Raw genomic sequence first — 21,492 nt, 5'->3', positions numbered from 1 at the left:
GAGACAAGAGTTAGAACCTATGGATATACTGAAACGTTGCATTGTGAAGATGCAGTTTTCCTTTCAGATAATAAAGCTGCAACTATCTATTATTTTCATTATCGCTTAATCTGACAATTATTTTTGAAGAAATGTCATGAAATGGTTTAAAAAAAGGCCTGTTCCTGTTTCAGCTCAGTATTTACTCTAAACTGGATATAATTTGGTATTTGCTTTTGTAATTGAACCTGATGGTAATAAATATTTTTCATTAGAAGGAGTTAACATGGTGTTCTAGTCAAAAACAAGTTGTCACCTTAACAAATGTCCTCAATCATGTTCTATGCACCGTGTTTTTTTTTTGTTTTTTTTGTTGTTTCCTTTTTAACTCTAAAACTAATTCTGTGGTTTCTCTCAAAACCAACCTGTTCAGTTCTATGCTTTCACACAGTCAGGTTAGTGGCATGTTTATGTGGCTCCACATCATGCCTGATCACTCACAGGCGGCATGTTAGGAGAGAGTCTGCGGTACAAAAACATCAATGGGATCTGTGTGTATTTGTGTGTAAGCAAAGCCGTGTGTCTTTTACATTGAACTTATTACACACACGGTGGCTGGCTTCACCTCAGCACTTCTTCCCCTGCTGGTTGGCCATCAGAGCAGGCTGGTGGTGCGTCTGAGGTGTGTGGCTTACCACCGTGTGATTGCCTGGAGGGCTCTTGCTGTCTGTTGTCACCTATGCACACAGACAGATGTTGTGTTTCCTCTCTCTGATTGATCATGTATTCTCATTCTCTCTCAACTGCTTTAAGGAGAATTTTTAAACAGATATTCACAATTTCGTTCACAACAGAAAAGTAATTCCCAAGTTTTACCGACACGACGGCAGTGTATGTGTAAGAGATACATTTTCAAAATCTTTCTTCTTCTGCCTGTTTCACCTTGTGCTGCTGTTGCTTTTATGTTAATTTCACAACATTCAATTCAGCATTTTTCTGTGTTGAAAGTCTTTCAGATGGGTCACTAGGTCCGCCCTAACGTCCACACAGTCACCTTTCCTAACACAGACTGTAATACACCCTCAGGTCAACAAGGGAATTGTTTTAACCTCAGCCAAGTGGGGTTTGGAAGCTGGAGGACGTGAAATTACCAAGTAGAAGATAATTCACTCGCCTCTCCTCTCCTCTCCTCGCCTCTCCTCTCCTCTCCTCTCCTCTCCTCTCCTCTCATCTCCTCTCCTCTCCTCTCCTCTCAGTAAACACACTGAAGAGTAAACGTTTTTAACTTGGAGTGTTAGCACCAGAGCTCTTCTGCTAACTGACCCGGGGCTCTGAAGAGCTGCACATAACAGGCGCCCACATTGGCTTTTGTGTGCAGGAGGGTCTTTACATAACCCACATAACCAAGCACATTGTCTAGCAACCAGCCGCCTACTGAAGGGCCTTGTAAATGGAGGAGGGGGTCTGCTTGAGTGGAGGCCAGTAGCCGGGTTGAGAGGCTAGTGGAGCTAAGCTAGGTCATGACTGAAGGCTAGTTTGTTAGCCTGATAATGCCCTAAGGGAACTGATGCAATGAGCTCCCTCAGCAAGAAAGTGGCGAGTTTTGTTGCAGTCGAGAAATGACCAGATTTAAAGATAAAATCATTCCTGGTTATATATAAAAATCAAATATTCTATAGGTATCTGAAAAGCCTAAAACAATTCACTCTTTTCACTAAATAGTCATGTTTGCCAATGTAAATCATGTTTTAGTTACCCAACGCCCCTCACTGTGCTCCCTACATCATTGCTCCACAAAGCCCGGCCTTCTTCACCCTGTTTCCAGTGTTTGGGTCTGAGCCAGAATTCCTTGGAACTACCCAGGATGTTGAGGTATATTTTTCCTCCCCGCTCCCAAAGATTGGTTTTTTCAAGATGGTTTTTTTTTTTTTTTTTTTTTTTTTTTTTGGCAGAATTGAAATGTCCCTGTCTCATGTCTAAAGATCACACCCAAAAGACTTGGAAGAACTTTTAATAAGTTCTGTCGGGTGTAATTTTTTTTTTAAATGTTTTAATTGTGGATCCTATTATTTATTGTTATTATTTATATTATATAGTATTCGTGTCTTCTTTTGTGTTTGAGCGTGCATACCATAATGCCGATGAACTTCCATTATCCAGGTATTTAATTGTCAAAAACTTCTTAAGCTCGGAGGAAACGTTCAATTTGACTAACACCAATTGTCCTCGAACGGCAAGAGTCATTTGAGTGGCAGCACAACAGGCTCTCGCTAGTAACTGCGACTTCGACACAGAGACTCATTATCAGCTCCACAGTTCACCTTAGATCAGATGATAATGACCCATTTATCACTGACACTTGATGCCCCTGTCATTCTTAACAGCTCCCTGCCAGGACAGAGGAAGCTTTTACTACTGTTCCTGAGATGTTGCCATTGTCTTCCAATACACAAAGACAAGGTGTCCTGATGGCCCCTGATGGCCCCCGCGTGAGTCCCCGGATGGCCCCTAGTTGCACCACTGAGAGTTTTCTCGCTATTGTCACCCTGTTGCAATCACGGAGCACGGCCAGGGTGTCGTGGCAGGGGGAGGTGGATGTGGGTTGTATGGGTGCTTTGAAAAGATGTGTGAAATAGGAGTATGGGTATTAAGGGTCTTGGCTCAGTTGGGGGTCTATTGTGCTGAAGGCTGAGCCCCCTACTGGCATCCATGATCTCCTCCATTGACAGAGAAGCACTGCTCCGCTCCCTGTGTGTGTTTTTTTTGTCAACCTCTTTCTCACTACCCTCTCTCCCTCTCTTTCTCTCTCTCTTTCTCTCTCTCTCTCTCTGTCTCCACCTTTCAGCTCAGTTTTTGCTCTGAGTCACGGTCAAGGGATCTGGAGAGTCCTCTTCTCTCCTGTTTGACTTTAGCTGGATTTAAACCGACACGTTTAATAATGGTGGTGATACTTGTGTTTCACCATCAACTGCTACTTTATTTATGTAATTGAGACATATGCTGTATGACACCCCTATCCTTAGTCAGGAGCATAAACAGCATTTTAAAAACACTGAAATGAGGCCAGTTACTGAATATAAACTCCTCTTCATGTCAATAAATCCTTGAAAAATAACCAAGGACATGATCATGTCCTTACTTCAACTCAAGAGAAATCTTAATTCTGCAGCATCCAATTACATTTTAGCCAATGGTGTGTGTCCAACTTTGTGGCAAAAAGAACTTTCCTGTTTCTGCTTGACAATGCATGAAGGTCCATATAGAAATGTTTTTTCTGAATTTGAGACTGAGCTCAACCCATTCCCACCCCTTAGGGATGAACCTGAGGAGAGTGGAGGGTTATATTGCTGCATATTAATTATACCTATTGTTTTGTAGTTACACTTTTATAGCCATTGGTATAAGGTAAATGATTCTCTTTTCTCTCTGCCCCCCCGCCACAATGTGCTCTGGGTGATTCGGACACAGGTTGTGAGCGTGTTTCGGACAGATTGTGAATGTGTGTGTACATACACCTATTTGCACAGCGTTATCCAGCTTGTGTGAGGCCAACAGGAGTCGCACAACTGTCAATAGTAGAAGTCTATAAAAACCCGTCATTGACAAAGAGAGAACAAACAGCCGCGGTTTGTTCAGGATTTCCTAACAAACACTCCACAAGGAGGGAGTGGAGAGAGGGAGAGAGAGTGAGAGAGGCAGTTAGGATTTGACTGTCCCTGAGGAATGACAGATGAAAGGGTGGGGGGGGTTCCTTTTAGTCTTCAGGTTATGCTACAGAGAGGTAAATGATGGCAGTGAGTAGATGCTGATGTCTAACCATACACATAAGCATAATCATGCAGTGTGACAGATGCATTCAGATCCTTGACTGGAAAAGCAGCAGCAGGCTAACACGATGTAAAAGTATGCAACTATAAATAAATGTTCTGCATTCAAAAGTAAGCAAAGTCTTTCAAGTGAAATTGAGTCGTGAGACGTATTATCAGCAAAATGTACTGAAGTATCGGCACATATAAACAAAGTAAAAGCACATACAATACACAAATTGGATTATCTGATTATTATTACTGAAGAATTGACTTGTGAGCAGCATTTTCATTTCACTTTCTATCCTGCTGAGTGGTTTACTCCTAAAATTGCATCATATTTTATCAGACTTTATTTCATTTATTTACAAATCTGAAAAACACTGAATCCTAACTTAACCTCCACGAACAGATAGAAAGTTGAACATAAAATCAAGTAATCCTTATTAGACACCCCCTTTTTATATGAAAACCTGAAAATGACACACCTAAAATGAAATGAAAATGTTTTCTTCTTTGTTGAAACCTTACATTACACTCCTCATGTCTCACTGTCATGGGCTTAATGTCAAAAATTCACTGTTCTTTTCCCTCAGTGCTCCTGTTGCAAATGAAACTACAGTTGTAGCAGCTTTGTGCTTTTGAATGATGTAACCTTAGGACATGGTAACAACCCCTCGATGAAAAAGTACAAGATTTCATCAAGTGAAGTAGAAGTGAAAAGTAGCATCGAGTGGAAAATAAGTTCCTCAGATTAGTAAATTACCTTATTTACTTTCCGCACTTGCAATCATACCACAAAGATCTGGAGTTCGCGGTGTGTGTAGATCAATGAAGTTATTCCATAAGTTATTGCACTTGTAGCTGACATCACTATGAAGAATTGCCTGACCCTCTCATGTCGTTGTAAATGTCTAATGCTGGTGCAGGCAGTAAGGCCGGGACAAATGTGCAGGCTGACCGCCTGTGGCCTGCGGAGAGGAAATGAGGAAGGACTGTGGGACCTTGTAAAAAAAAAAAAAAAAAAAAAAAAAATCTGTCGTTAAGTGTCAGATGCAGTTTGGCTGGTCAGGAAGCCTACATGTGTTGGCTGCGGTGGCTTTTACTTCTTCTGTGACTACGTTCTTCAGTTTCTTTTACTTGCTAATTTCAGTGGATGTTACACTTGCTCCTCTTACGATAATATGCTTTTACTCTCATGTTTTAAAGTTGTATTAATGCACTTTTACTTCTTTAAGAGAACCTGCTAATTAGTAAATGTGTGAAATGTGAATGACAACAGTGTCCCTGGCTCGAACTGTCCCTCGGGATAAGTCACCACAATGGGAGCACAACACTAGAGCCCTTGTGCAAACAAAGTGTTCTCAAATGAAGGAGGCATTTAAAAATGATCGCTCTTCACAAACAGAATGCAGCCCTCCTCTCTTTGTGCTGCCCACCTCAACCCCCCCCCCACCCCTCTTTTTGTCATTCTCGCCATCTTTCTCTTTCCTCTCTCTCCCAATTCTCACTTGTCCCTGTTAAAGACATTTGGCCTGTGCTAAACCTGGAGTGACAAATACTCCCTTCCTCTCGTCATCAAAGGGCTATATCTGTGTACTTGTTTTCCCAGATCCTTTCAGGGGCTGATCGCTGGAGGACTGGTAAGGAGAGAAGGTGCTGCAGTGCCTGATATATAAGTTGGAAACAGGGAATGAGCGTCCAGACTGGCGAAAGAGAGGGGGGGAAAAATGAGGGGAAACTGGGATCGGAGGTGGAGAGTGGAGTGATTAAAATTCATCCCACGGTGCAAACAAAAGGAGGAATGAAAAAGGGGGAGAATGCAGGAGAGAAGCGAGGGTGAGTGTTGGGGAGGGTAAGAAAGATTTGGGGTGAAAAGAAGATTGTAAGCCTCAGCAGATCCCTGAACAGCCCCCCCCAACCCGTCCCCCTCCCTAAATGACTGCCTTTGACTCACAGCACAATTATCCTGTGAGACAACGGAAAACAAGGCAAGGAGAAAGAGGGAACGTGAAGAGAAGTAGGAGATGGATAGATGAAGAGCAAGAGAGAGGGAAGGAGAGAGAGCATTAATTATTCGGCAGGCTTTTCCTCCCGAGGTTTTGCCGAGGCAGGCTGAACAGGGGGTCAACAATTGACTCAATTACAAGACAAACTCTCCAAGGGCCCTACACCACCACTCACCACGGACCCTGCCGCTCTTGGGCAGGCTGTTGATTTTTTTTCTCCCCCTCTTTTCTTTGCCGGTAAATGTTTGCCCCTCTTCAGGTGCCCCTGGCAGACGCAGGAACTCCAACCCTCGGCTAGACTTTAACCTTTTCAGCCACTGAATGATTCCCCTTCTCTGTTCTCCATGAAGAGCCAAAGGGAAAGAGGGAGCGAGGGAGTGAAGAGGCAGATGAAGGACTAGAAGCCTTCTCTTTGTTAGGCTTTATAGCTGGTAATGAATAAGAAACGTCTGGTGACCCAAGAGGAGGGTTTTTTTTTTTTTTCTCCATCGCACAGGTGGAATTTTCTTCTTCATTCTAGTCGGCCTGGAGTAATATGGATAGAACGTTTGAGGGAACGAGAACATATTCAGCATCAGGATATTATTGCATCCAGCATCATCACTGTGTTACTGTTAACAGAAATGTGTTAAAGAGTTAAGAGTAGGTTTGTATTGTTTTTACTATAGCTTCTATTGCTGCAATCAAACCTTCAAACTCAGGTTGTTATTCTCCTGTGATGGTGTGGAGTGCAGTTACTTTTTAGTGGCAGTTTTGTCATTTTGTAATTTGGGAATAGTTTCATTTTACTATTTGGTATGTAAATTTATATCGTGCTTAAAGGAATAGTTAGACATTTTGGGAAATATGCTATTTGCTTTCTTGCAGAGAGTTGGGTGAATTTATCATCTCAGTCTGTATGGCTTCAGCCAGCAGACAGTTAGCTTAGCGCAAAGAATTGAAACAAGGCGTTACAGCTAGCATGGCTCCGTCCAATGGTAACACAAAATCAGCCTCCGACGCTTGAAAATTAACATGTTATTTATTTTTCTTATTTCATTTGTGCAAAAACCGAAGATTAACAAAGACAAGTTGCAGTTTCGTGGGAGGCTGGACTATTTCTCAGCAGGTTTACAGTGCCCAGCCAAGAAATAGTCTAGTGCATAATCCCCCCCATAAAACCACAACTGGCCATTTTTGCACTTGCACAGTTAAACAAACAAGATATAATGTGTTAATCAATGAGCTTTAAAGGTACAACTTGGTGGATGTTGATCATTTTGGACAGAGCCTGACTAGCTGTTTCCTGTCTTTTTGCTAAGCTAAGCTAACTGGCAACTGGTGCTAGCTTCATATTTAACAGACAGACATGAAAGTGACACTGATTTTCTCACTCTCATCAAGACAGAAGAAGTGAATTTCCCAAAATGTTGAATTTGAATGTTGATTAAATAAAATTCAATAAAAAACTTAATTAAATATAATTATTGGTAATCAGTATTTTTGTTATAGGTAATAGGCAGATAAATGCACTGCAATTTGATATTTGTAAATCAAATAATCATTATATTAAACAAAGATAATAGAAAATGAATTTTTCATGAACCCCATGAAGAAATATTATTTTCAACTGAACTAAACAATAAATTATTAGTGTTTATATTAGCATACAATACATGTGCCGAGGATATTATATAGTTTATCATGACTCCTGCAAAGTTTTACAGATACAAGGTTTCACAACAACCGAACTGAACAACTGAGAACTTATGGGAGCGTTCACCATTGTTCCGGATGACCCTGCATTGATAAGGTCGCTCAATACAGTGAGGAATGGGATTTCAACAATGGGTCCCCAATCCTTCTCTCGTCAGTCAAAAGGACTGCTCAAGCATAGTGCCGCTCAACACTGCTCGCTCTCTTTCTCCCTCTCTTTTTTTTTTTCTCTGTTTCTCTTCTTCCATCAAATCGCTTTTTCTTCCGTTGTTTCTCTTTGTCACTCTCATTTTCTCTACCTTTCTGTCTCTGTCTTTCTCTCTCTCTCTTTCTCTCTGTCCCGTCTCATTCCCCCCACTCCTCCTTTGTAAAAGAGAAAGGAGGGCATGAATGCCACACACAGACTTTGAGTCACTCGCTGCACAGCAACGTTACTGCCGCCAGATTTTTTCCATCTCAAGTGAATCACTTTAACTCTTTTTTTTTTTCTCTCTCTCTACAGGAAACGGTGGTAAAAGTGTACTCTCCTTGGCCTCCTTTTATCTTTAATTTCCCCTATGTCAAGTCCAAAAGCTCAGTTTTTTTATTGAGTTTATGTAATGAGTTTTTATTTATTGAGAGTTTTATCTCAGGATATTAAGGGTGCTTGAGTGATTTGGCAGGGTATGTGTGTGTGTGTGTGTGTGTGTGTGTGTGTGTGTGTGAGTTAACATTTGACATGTTTGCATCATGACATGTTTGCTCCTTGCATTTTGGCCCATTCCACGTCTTGGTTTTGCTGTATTCATATAATACTGGATGGATTGTGGAGATGGGAAAGGTTTCCATTGTGAGTGTTCATGTCATTGGGCAACTCACCACGGTTGCATGATTTCAGAGTTGGTCATATAAGGGTTTAAAATATTCTCCATTGACTATATAACCCTGTGTCATTAAAGTTTGGTTTTAATTCTGCCATCCTGAAAAAGCCTACTGGCAGTTTAAGTGTCAAGTTGGATATATCAGAGTTTCCCACTTTTAATTATGACTTGGACGTTAAACGTTATTTAACGGTATTTACAGCTCGGAAATTAGTAATTACAGCAACCCTGACATGAAATGAATGTGGAATTAGGTCTCCTTATAGGGATGTCATTGAAGTTACTGACTCAAGAGAATGTACCAGTTGTGACGACAGTGGCCGCTGTTCAGCTGAAGTTACATACATTCACTTTAAAGACAAAACAAGGGATGAATGCTCTGGAGAAGCTCCTTGAAGGATAGTTTGTAAAATCAATAGCAGGACAGACACAAGACGTGTGCGTATATATGTGTGTGTGTGTGTGTGTGTCTGTCTTTAGTGAGCCATTCACTAGCTGGTGACGCAAACTGTGCCATTCTTATTGTGTGTGTCACATCAGCTCCCTGGGTCATCAGGGCCATCAGCCTCCCTCTCGATTCCCTGTGTGTCTGTTGTTTGTATACGTGTGTGTGTGTGTGTATGTCTTCGCCTGTGTACGTATGTCTTCGCCTGTGTACGTATGTACATCTTGCATCAGTGTATAGATGACAATTTATGTGTAAATAAGTGTGCACTGTGTACAACATGCCTTTGTATGCTTGAGTCTGTGTATCAGAGAGAGTGAGTGTTTATGTGTGTGTCTGTTTTGTGTGTGTGTGTGCATGTGCTCCCTGCGCATCACTGAGCACTGCATGGAGATACAGGGTGGAATTTAGGGCTGAGACGCAGTGAAAGGGAGCCCCTTCCTCATGCATGAGATAGGATCAGTGTTTACATGCACACATAGCAGAAAACTCCTGTGATTGCAAAATATCTCCCACATTTCCTGATGAAAACTGCAGCATTTGACAGACAGTTAAACATCTTTATCTGGCAGGTCTCTGACCAAGTGTGATATTGATTAACATTGATTGTGTAAAGACAGTGATTCTTGTTGCTATGTTTAGTAAAAAGGTATTGTTGTTTTTGCTTGTTTACCCACTCTTCTGCGAACAATAGAGTTAATGCATTTCAGAATACAAATACAATAAGATATGATCCCCTTTCATTTATATTGATTATGATGATGATATTGTGTCGTGTCAAAGGATAAGACGAGGATAAAGTTGATCTTGATGCTAATTTTTGTGTTGCTTGTGGGCTATGTTGAGATTTACAACCTGTGATGGACCTTTGCTTTTACCTGGTGCTTCCCCTGCAACTGGCATCACTTATTCCATGGCTTAGTGAGGGAAACACACTGAACTATTTGAGATTTGATGTGGGAACCGGCACTGATTCCAGCCGAAACGCCCTCTTTGTAAGAGTTGATAACCGCTATCTGGCGCTCATTCTTACCCTACACTTCACATACTGTGTGTTAAATGTACCCTGTGCAATTTTCATTGTAAACAAACTCGGTTTTGTTTACTCTCAGCGTTTCTCACCAGAACACACTGTGCATTTCCTTAAGGTCTAGAAAACACACGTTGAATGCATTTCATGAAACATTTGCAAAGAACTTTTAATGCTTTGTTTACCTCGGTTTAGGTTCTTCCTCTTCTCTTTTATTTTCGCACTGCCTCTTTGTGCAACACATTACTGTCGCTGGCTGTCGATTTGCCTCTGCAGTCTGCCAGAATGCAACCCAATGTCTCCTACAAATTATGTTTATATAGAAACTAATTTGCAACAGCAAATATGTTTTGAAGGAAATGTCATTGCAACCTATTAAGACGGTGTGGTCTGCTTTAATACGGAAAGAGTTCACAGTGACTTCAGACACAGCATTTTATTTGCATTTATCCAAAACCACCATCTTTCCCTGATTTTAACCAAAGTGCTTTTGTTGCCTAAACCTCATAGTCACAGATGTTGTGGAGTACAACTTACAAGTTATGCATTCATACCTTTATAACCTGGAAGATGTGTAATATACGTATATACATGTATTCTGAATACACTCCATACAGAGGTATTTACTGGAGACTCGTAAATGATTTCATGTCAGCTTAAATTGACCGCTCACACTCTGTGTGGCAATACCCAACAACAATCATCATCCCTAATTTTCATGTAGTGTGAGGTTTGTAACAATTCAGTCTCGACTCCCTTGATCAGGTAACATCCCCACTGCTTTGGAAGAAACAGCAACGTGTCCTGTAGTGTGTGGGAGTCCTGGAACTGCTGCAATGACAGAATGTGAAAAGTAGTTAAAATTATTCATAACATTTACTTACGGTTACAGATGCAAACAATCATTCATTTGTCAATTTTTCTGACAAACACACTGACAAAACTTTTCACAGACAGTTTATGCTCTCTATCCTTTTGTTTCTCTTGAAAGTCTACTAGTGTGGACAAAACAAGTGGTTGAAGACTTGCGTGCATCCAACAAGTGAATCAAGAGAAAAGTTTGAGTGACAGCTCTGAGGTCAGTCTGACATCTTGTTATTGGGTGATGTCTGGTGTGCCCACACTTCAGTGGGTTATAATAAGTGATTAAAAAAAAATGGTGAAGACATTCTTTATGTGTGTGGTCTCCCACAGCTACAAATGAAGAAAATCTTATATATAAAATGTGTTCCCAACTTACGGATTGATTTCTCAATCGATTTAAATGAGCTGCAGTTCAGATTGTTGACATTCCTCATGTGTTTTTGATCTCACAAGTTTGTGCGTCTGTTTATCCGCGAGCAAAAACTAAAATGTGTCTACAATAACAAGCTTCAGTTTGCGTGTGTGTGAGTGCGTGCGTGCTTTAAGCTCCTCACCCCTCCAATTCACAGCCAGCTAATTAGCTGATTTGTTGCCTTTTAGTTATGTTAATGCCACTTAATTACAGCCCTGGTGGGAACTCAAGACACACACACTCTCTCTCTCTCACTCGCTATCTCTCTCTCACACACACACACACACACACACACACACACACACACACACACCAACAACCACCTTGCTTGCATGGATGTGTAATTTGTGTCCTAGAAATGTAATGTAGCAGGATCATTCTGCAATTCTTGTTCCTCAGTTCTTACCACCACTTTGCTTTCTCTCCCGTCCCTCTTACTCCCTCCCTCTCTCTCCTTCTCTCTGTCTTTCTCTAACATGCATCTTTTTACTTCATGCTGTAATAATCAGCTCGCCAGATATCATGGCCGCTGCTCTGTGCAGTCGTCAGCAGCGTGGCGTCAGTCAGTCCTGGGATCTCCGCGCGCACGCGTGTGAGTGTTTGTGTGTGTGTGTGTGTGTGTGTGTGTGTGTGTGTGTGTGTGTGTGTTGTCTGCGTTTGTTTAGTTTTGTAGACTCCTCTGGACAGCCATGACTCGTCTCTTCCTGACAGCGTATGAGACTGCTGCCTTGTCAGAGCCCGGCCAAGCATTTCATTCGTTCAGGGAAAGTGTGTGTGCCTCTGTGAGTGCATATGTGTGTGTGTGTGTGTGTGTGTGGGTGCTTGTGCGTGTGTGTGTCCCTGAGTCACATGCTAAGCCCCAAACATCAGCTCAGGGATCCCAGCCAATTAAAAGCTAACGCAGGCCCGGATGCCTTGCCCCTACCAACATCTGGGTATTAAACTAAACGCCTGCGATATATTAGTTATGAAGTCAGCAGCTCTGAGGCAGACCACACAGGAGAAGAGCACATTTCGCACTGTGTCTGAGTGTATATGATCCAAATAGTTGCTCTGTAATTTGTTCACTGTGTAAATTGATCAGGTTTATTTAACTAAATGGCAAGCAGAATGAAAAAGGAGATCCTCATTTTCACCCCTACTGTTTTGCATTATCGGACTTGACATCAGATCGCAACCGTCATCAGTTCTCGTGTGATTGGTAGTTTACTGCAGATGAGTGTGGAGATGAGTTGTGGAGTGAGACAAATGTAAGCACATTGCTCATGGAGGATGTGTTGTTTCACGTTAAAGTTGTAAAAACAAAACAAAAAACAGATAAGAGAGGCATCAAAATGAAAAGGCAACTGTAAAAGTGTAAAACGTTTTTTCCTTTGACTCTTTGGGAAGGTGAGGAGAGTGAGAAGAGCGGAAAATGTGAACAGATAGTGGGGAAACAGGAGGAGGCAAAGAGGGAGAGGTCCAGGGAAAGCACCAGCGTGAAAGTGATGATATAATACGGTATAATACAATGACCCTTATCAAAGGGGGCACACGCTAACACACACATGCAGACAGACACAGTTGTGCACGTTTAGTCATACAACTGTGAAGGGACGAAGACAAGTCTCCACATGCGTGCTCAGCTGCTGGGACAAATTTAAGTACAGTTTACATGCCGAGGAGAGAAAGAGACATAAAAACGCGAGAGAAAGAGAGAGAGACCGTTTTCCTTTGGAGAACAACGGGATTTGTTTATAACTCTGGGTTGCCTGTTTCATGTATCAGGATTTAAAATGAGGGACCCTGGCAGAATGACGATGCCCGTGTTAAAGGGGAACTCCACCGATTTTACACATCAGAGGGCAAAATACGAGTTTGAAAATGAAGAAAATCTGGAGGTGTGGAGTTAGACAGAAGTGAGCTCACCAGACCTCCGAGCCTGCTCCACATCTCTGCTTGCGTTGTGTGTAATGTAGGCACCACATAGAAGAGGAATGCATGGAGGAAAATAGAAAAAGACTAATGTCTGGTTCTGCTGCATAGATTCTGATCCGATTTTTAAACCGTCCATCGAGTCCAGCAGTGTTATGAGAGCGGCATGCTAAATCGTGCGGCCCGCTCCTTTAACACCTGAACCGACTGGTCATATTCAGATGAACTACACCGCTAACATCTGCTCTTACAGTACGGCGACAGCTGGACTTCAGTTTGTGACCGCTCAAGTTTTGCACATGGTCAGCCCCATACGACAGCTCCATGCGACTTTTATGTGATGTCTACAAACTGCAAAGAGCAGCTCATGTGTCTTTTATATCGAAGAGAGAGAGAGAAAGGGAAAAGAATCAAGGCCCACAAGTCCAGGTTTTCCAGGCTGAATTTGAGCTTGATTGCTAAAGTATATGTGTCGGTAGTATTCATATTGAAAACTGTCAAAAATCAAAAGTTTGCATTGAATGCTTGGTCAGATCAGATTTGTCCATTTTAAAATAGGACATTTTGAAACATTCCTCTATGGCTGCTTGTGCTACAGGATTTTACAACTGCTTTGGCTCAAATGTCAGTGTGCAGAATTCCTAGTTTTAAGACTCCTGGTAGTAAGGCCACATTTAACACGGACATATTGAGATGTTTGACATATTTTAGGTTTGATGTGTGTGTTGCTGTTGGAGAGAAGATTGTTTAACAGTGACCACGCTTTGCACCAGACCACCAGAGATGCTTCATTTGGTCAAATTGAACAAATCTACAATGTCTGACTAAAGGTGGCATATAATATATGATATATAATATGCATCATATATACAAGCTGTGTTACTTCACTAAAAAACACAATAATTGATAATCATGCGTTACTATGAGAGAATAATATATATAAGCATCTAACTGGCCATATATTGACCCACCAGTTACCATTACCATTATCTGTCAGTCTGAGGATGATCCTGCTTTTAAATCTACACATTACCATTTCCCTTTCTATCCATCCACACTGCCGTCCTCTGTGATCACCTGCGCAGAAAAGACCTTTCAGACCCTGAAACAAAAGCCAAGTAATGAAAAAGTTAGCGGTCAATAAATTCAACATGGCTTTCGCTCGATTCATCCAGACGGCTGAATTTTAGTTTCCCCTCTGTGAGAGGCTCTCAGAGCTGCGGTCACTGTGTTCGTCTGGTGGCCCGCAGGCCTCGTCCGCTGCTGTCGTCGTCGTGGAGGGACCGCGCCGCGGTTTCTCCCACACGCCGAATACAAATACACACACACGCACGATCACATAGTGTACTATTCGTCTATGTCTCTCTCTCCGCCTTTCTTTGTCTGTCTTGATCTCAGCCACACACACAGACACAGACACACGCGCACACACACACATGCATTGGATATCCGCCTACGCGCACACACACATACACTCTCCCCCTCCATCCCCTGGAGCCCCTCTGTCTCTCTTTCCTCTGTCTCTTTTTTTCCTCACGAGTTTTCCACCTCCTCTCTCTCCTCCCTCGCTTCCAGCTGTGTTATACAGCTAAGGAATATAAGTAGCAGCAGGCCGGCTATAAATATCGCCTGCCCACCCAAGACTGTTAGGATTATTATTTTTCTTATAATCACTGTGGTCTTTCTATAAACCGAACAGATTATTATCTGGTTTTTGTTCCCTGGTGCGGGTCCCCGTTTCAGTGTGTAGCAGCCAGCTCCAGCGACTTTCTGTGCCGGACATTTTCCTTTTTCCTGGTGTCAGGGAGATGATTGACTGGGGAATATTTACAAGGCCTTGATTTGTACTTTAACTGCTGCACTGACAATATGGCCTCAGCTGTGATGAGTAGAGTGGACAAAGAGCCAGGAGAGACAAATGATGTAGAGCTGCTGTAAGGATGGGAGGGAAAAAAGCAACAAGCAAGTTGGGTGACGTTCAGGAGCACTGGTGAAGGTGAAGAGGAGTGCTTAGCTGGATTTACGATGACGACGCTCTGTTCGTTTTTTCTTGAAATTGGGGGGTTGGGTTCCTAGTTGTTTATAGATGGAGCAGTACTGCGCGCTGCCTCGGTCTACAGCTGGGAGCCAGCTGTGTGAATCAGCCTCTCCTCATCTGCTTTATCCATCCATCCCTCTCTCCCTCTTTTTTTCCTCCCCATGTTTCCTCCGGCTCTCCTCCTTAAAAGGAGTTCAAAGAAATATTTGTGGTCGGGGCATTACGTACCTGATACACCGACACTCAGTAGTAGAAGAAGTAGAAGAGGGGAAGACGAGACAAGAGTTGGGTGTTACATGTTAGACAGAGGAGAGAGTAAGGTGTGCTTGGGGGGAGGGGGGAGAGAGTGTAGGTAAAGAGAGGGGAGGGAGGGAGGGAGGGAGGAGGGGAGCGGGGTACAGGAAACCACAGGTATGTGCAGGATGGCGGGTGGGTGGCCTGAGGAGAGGACAGAGAAAATGTGGGATTGTGGAGGAGTGAGGGAACAGCAAGTTACGGGGAGACTGAGGAGGAAGGAAACACATTCACATGGTTTGGTAACACCACGTCAGCCCTCTTGATGGAGTTGTTGGTTGAAATCCCCAATCTGGCAAATGTTACAACATCGAACCGCCTCAGAGAGAGCGAAGCTGCTCAGTGGCTGGCAGTACAAAACTGCGCTTGTACAGGCAAATGAAAACAAGGAGAGGTGAACCACTCCTAATCCTAAAACAAACACTATCAAGTCACTGACTGATCAAGCCAACATTTACGGAGGTGGTAAAACAGTAATCATGACTGCGCAGCCAATGCAGTGTGTTATTGAGCAAATACAAAGAAGCCCCAGTGAATGACCGTGCTTTTTGGACCGAAATTGATCCTTTGTCGTTGTATTTTTACCTTCTTTGTTATTTTGTACCTCTTCATGCAGCATGTGCATAACCCTATTTTCCTCTGCAACTGCTGCTTGAATAATAATATGGCTTTCAGCTTGCCTTGACTTTAAATCTGCTGTGTTTGCTCTACTTATTTATACTGTGGTTGGTTAAGCCCAGCTCCTGCCTCTGCTGTTTCTAGTCAGGTTGAGGTGCCGCGCTCGACCCCTCTAGTGCCCTGATGTCTGTCATCAGTCACTCCGGCTGTGTAGCAACAAGGGATCAACGTTTCATTCTGCCATTTCGACAAGGTGAGAACCCCAGCAGTGAGACATCAGCACCACAGCTTCCTCAGCCCACAGTTTACAGTACAGGGATATGTGAGGTGTGAATCCGTGGGGTTGAAACCAGGGCTACGGTGTTGACTGTATCAAACCACAGTGCTCATGTAGTAAACATTAGTTTAGGGCTTCGGGGATTGACATGGCTACTGAATTACAAGTTTGTGGTCTTACACTCTTGAACCCAAGATTATTAGCAGTGCTGTTGTCATGTGAGAGAGGGAAGTCTGGGGTACTTGACTGTATGGACCCATATTTTCACTGACATCATCAGTTATCTGCTACACTTATAATTTCAGTAGCTGAAGAAAAAAGATCATTTCTATTCCAGTTTCTTAATAAGCTTACTTCTTTTTATTATATATCTTATTGCTTCTACAGAACAAAATGTTTGCGGATTTATTCAATACAATTTCTACATTCTACATACATGAGACAATATACAGCAGGCTACTACTGTATATGTATATTGTGAAATTTAAGATTGCAAGTGTGTGAAGGCACAAACAAAACTCTTCAAATGAATAAATCAGATCCTTCAATTGCTAATTTTCATTTTTAAAATGCTACATTCTTCATACAAAACTTCATGACAGAAATGCTGCATTTTCAATAAACTTATTGCTGAGAGTGCGCAGGAATCCAATACTTTCTTTTACATGATTTCAGTTTCCTACATACTTGTCTAACAGGTGTGCATTAGACAACAGTAAATGTCAATTTTCTTGCAATCATCAACAGTTTCACGATATGATTGTATCATCTCAATACAATATCACTGAGACTATCACTGAACAATAATTATGCTAAATTGTTTCTCAGCGTTAACTGTAAAGTGGTAAATAGTTGCTTCTCTGCACTTGTTTTCTTGTCACAATAATTTGCATTTTTGCTCAGTATCTTTCGAAAATGTCAGTTTGCGGCTTTACAGGGATGAAAGCTGTTTAAATCAAACTCAAACTGCCTGTTCATAAGTAGATATGACATTAATCTTCCCTGCAGCAGGTCAGTGAGTAGGGCTTATTGTACATTACAGTGATGTCTCCAGCCCTGTGGCCTTTCAGTGGTCACACCATTGGCCCCCATCACATTACAGCAGCTGTAAGGAATTCACAGTGTGGGTAAAAGGGGTAAAAAACACAGGGGAGGGTGGGTGGGGGAGAAAAGCAGGGACGGAGGAGAGTCTGTTGGGTGGGGGGGTTAGAAAAACAAAGCCAGAATTTAAAAACAAAGTTTACCACTGAAGGAAAACAACTGGGCTAGAAGAAGTCGGTGGGTGAGGAGAGAAAGACAGAGGAGGGGGGAAAAAAAGGAAAAGAAAACCAGTTAGATTCTGGACTGTGGTTGGCTGAGGGCCCGAGCCCCGCCTCCATTCCCCCCCTCCCTCCTTCACTCCATCTCCAGCCCTAACACAACAGAATCTCCCACAAGCCCAGCCACATCAGGAACGGCTGGCTACATTATAGCTGCCATTATCGTCTCTCAAGTCATAACAGCCAGAGAACACCCACCTCGACTGCAGCTCCGCCAGGAGGGGGAGGGGCAAGGGAGAGGTCGCAAGAGCAGGAATGAGCTGAGAGAGAGAGCGAGAGGGAGAGAAGGAGAGAGGGAGGGAATGAGGGAGAGGGTGGAGGCAGCGGGGGGAGAAGAGGGAGCAGGAGATAGCCAGAGATAGCGATACACAGCCATGGAAAAGGCAGAGTGAGAGGATGAAAGTAAGGAACAAGGGAGAGGGTGGGGGTGAAAGACAAAATACTTTCAGATGGGTGTTTACACTACACAATATACTCCAAAGATGTGTGTTGAGTGTTATTTTGGCTGTTATTGTATGTGTACATGCTGTCTAAGTAATAGATTATCCAGCAAACACGCAAATGAGAACACACACATGAGCACGCATACTGTATACTCATTACATACAATACATTCCCATCTGAGAGTAGAGTAGAAATGAGGTTAAGAAGAGAGGGGCTGTCTGTAAATTCTGCTTTTTATATTGGCTGGGGAGTGGGGGTGGGGGGGTGCATGTGTGAGCCCCAGTTTAATGTTACAACCAAGAGTAGAGCAGTGTAGAAGCAGAGTGGAGCAGGGCCGGATCAGGCCTTTTGTCTGACACGACCAATGACCTGTGGAAATGTCTGTCCTCTCTAGAGATTTCCTCAGAGGGAGGAGGACCGACGCTTTATGGGAATGTCGCAAATAGCCAAACTGTGCAAGACTAAACAATGTTTCTCTTTGTATATACCACAAATACAAACTATCACCTGAGAGCTGAATTTAGTGGGAAAAATGCGTATCAAATTAGAAAAAAGTCACTTAATACAGTCTAGTCAAAGGTCCTGCAACAAGAAGAACAATTGTGAAAATGATGGTGTTGATCTGCCAAGCAGTAGTTAAGATAATATTACACTTTAGTGTCAATAGAAAGCATTATAATGAAATAAACACAGTCACAGAGACATGTTCCAGTCAATTTTGACATTAAAGTGGAATTGGTTGTGTAATGTTCATTCATCACACTCAGGGGTTTCGCTGCTATAACCATACTTGGTCTCGTGTGACCAGTAGAATGGAGGCTAATGTTAGCTGGACTCAAAACACTTGGATCGTTTTTTGCGTGTAACGGACATTACAGAGTCAGTTCACTGACTTTATGACTCTACGCTATGGTTACATCATGTTTTAGCGTTTACATTATCTTGTAAATTTTAGTGGTAATGCTAAAATGTAGTGTAAAAGTTACAGGAATAGAGAAGAGTCATAAAGTCAGCAAAATGTCTGTTGTGGAGCAAAAAAGTTTGCTAACATTAGCCTCCGTTACCTACTGGTCATGCAAGACTAAGTGATGCTGTAATAGCAATACCCCTGAGTGTATTGGACTGGTAGAGGTGCGTTTTATATATTAAGATTTTTATGTTCGTAAGAGAAATGTGTTCTGTCTTCTTTCAGAGGTTACATAAATCTGTAAATGTTTGATTCCTATAACAGAAAAGCCAGGACCAGATCTGTTCTTGTATTTAGCATTAGCTTTTGCTGAATGGCGGGTCCTTACAGTGCAGTGGTTGGGTTTCTGGTGAATGAGTAATAGTTCATTAAGGATACAAAACCATATTTTATTTACTGGTGGTAAGCTGGTTTGGTGACTAAGTAGGTAAGTCAGAATGGAAATTTATTGCGATAAACCACAGTCAAGACTTCTTGGGCTTGTTTTAACATATCCAGTAATAAAGCAAAGCTCAGCTAATATCACAGTCCAGGAAGATAAAATAGACTTATATGAGTTTGTCTCACTCTGGAAACATAATACAGTGCCCAAAAAAGAACTATGAAAAGGAATAATGAAGGTAGGATTTTCATGCAACAAATGAAATTGGTAATGCTTTTTTGAATTTCTTTCAAGGTTTTTTTTTTTCATTAAGTACATTATTATCTAAAATACATGTTGAAATTAGTAGTTGTTTATCTGATTTCTAAATGAATTTGTTTTTGACATTACATGGACTGAACAATTAGCACATTAATTAAAAAATTAATTAATTTTGAAATTGTTTGTTAGTTGCAGCTTATACAACATACACCTTGTTTTCGCACTGAGTGTCGTGGTCATTTTATTTTCAAGGTTTTTTCACTCTGGTTTTGTCATAGTGCTGTGTATGGTTATTGATGTTTGAGACAGAGTAACTGTGCAAGATGTCTGGCTGTTAGGTGTGGCTTATTTGTATGGGGTGGTGATGTTGCCGGGTTAGTGAACTTGGAGTGTTTGAATGGGGAGGTTTTGGGTGTAGAAAGTGGCTGGACTTCCTGTCCTCATCCTCAGCTCCAGCCCAGCTCGCTGTGCCGCAGTGGAGCAGGCTTGTTTAGTTAGGCGTTTGATTTATGGCCTTGGGGTTTTTAATATGCTGCTGCCCCGTCCCTCTCAAACCCAGCACCACAAATTACACCAGGGAGCAAACTCCCTTAGAGTTTCTCACAAAATATTGACCTAAAATAGCACAATGCCACGACACCTGTGTCAGCACCATGCATGTATGAAATCATCTATCTGTACATACATATTACAGATGGTAAATCCATATATCCATACATGTACACATATAATGGATGGAAAGCATATATACACATGCATTTTGCAAAATATATAGATGAGACTTGTTTAATTCTAGTAGTGAGTAGTATAAAGTTTTGAAAATTTCTCCTGACCTGAAAGTCATCATTAAGTATATAAAAAATATATATATGTTCTTCAAACAAACCTTTTTGTATGGAAATGCCCCTGCTTTAGTAGTGTTTCATTTTCACAGAAACAATCAATATTGACTTTTACACTTCTCTGGGTTCACGTCTCACTCATGTGGTTGGTTTTGCTATTGCTACATAGCCAACTTTAGCATTAACAGCTGTTTATTTACCAGTCTAGACTAGTCAAACAACAATCGCATTTTGTCTCTCCCTACTGGTAAAGAAATTACATAAACACCGTTGACGTATTCTGAGTTCGAAGACAAAAATACCTTATTTACAGTAGGTGAATGTAATAGCTACATAGCCTACTTCAAATATTGTAAAAATACCAACCTGTCAAAGAAGAAAAGCCATACCAACCGAAATCTGTGTTTGTCCTAGCCGTGGAGTTGCTGCATGGGTTGTTCCAAGTTGCTGTAGCCTACTCTGTCTCCTTCGTTACGGTTGCTCCCTTCCTCAGCTCTGACAAACCAATCATTGCTGGTTGACGTAAAAATGAATCGCTACTGGTGCTCCAGCGCCAGCGGGAATGTCACCACGGACACGGTGCTGATAGGCTTGAATGTAAAAGTCCCATACTCCAACTTTAATGTTTTCAGTATTTGGCCTCTTGGCAAGTGGGGTTATGTTTCCCTAAAGAGCATATTTGCTGTTGCAGATTAGTAGTCTATAGAAGTAATTTCTAGTAGGCAGGATCGCTCAGACTTGCTAAATATTTATGATGTTGACTTACTCTGCTGTTGCACTGACTTTACAGTAATTCACTGGGTAGCAGTGTAAACTGTGTACCATGCAAATAAAATACACAACACAGTTGAGTGTGTGTACGTAGAGCTACAACAGTAACACTCAGGCACACACTCCCTGCCTTGCTCCCAGGAGAAACACATATAGGCACAAACATATTTTTCTAAAGATTCCAGCTTGCTTAAGGTGGTCTCATACATTATTCACTCTCACTCTGAGATCCACCACCATTTATCATGTCAAACACACTCTCCAA

At 42.0% G+C, this 21,492-nt stretch overlaps 1 protein-coding gene across 2 annotated transcripts in view; it reads left to right on the top strand.

Annotated features, from left to right (window-relative positions):
• gli1 (GLI family zinc finger 1) overlaps positions 1-21,492 on the top strand; it is a 50,388-nt gene that overhangs the window by 14,263 nt on the left and 14,633 nt on the right. The window contains exon 1 of one of the 2 annotated variants that reach the window (XM_056395824.1): positions 16,129-16,217. The exons of the other annotated variant lie outside the window; for it this stretch is intronic. Coding sequence (XP_056251799.1) covers positions 16,148-16,217 — 70 coding nt within the window. The 5' untranslated portion in view covers positions 16,129-16,147. Of the gene's footprint in view, positions 1-16,128; positions 16,218-21,492 lie in introns of those variants that run through there. 2 annotated transcript variants of the gene reach the window in all.

The sequence above is a fragment of the Seriola aureovittata genome, chromosome 2, assembly GCF_021018895.1.
Source record: "Seriola aureovittata isolate HTS-2021-v1 ecotype China chromosome 2, ASM2101889v1, whole genome shotgun sequence".
NCBI classification, from domain to species: domain Eukaryota; kingdom Metazoa; phylum Chordata; class Actinopteri; order Carangiformes; family Carangidae; genus Seriola; species Seriola aureovittata.
This window is presented reverse-complemented; position numbering and strand designations above follow the sequence as displayed.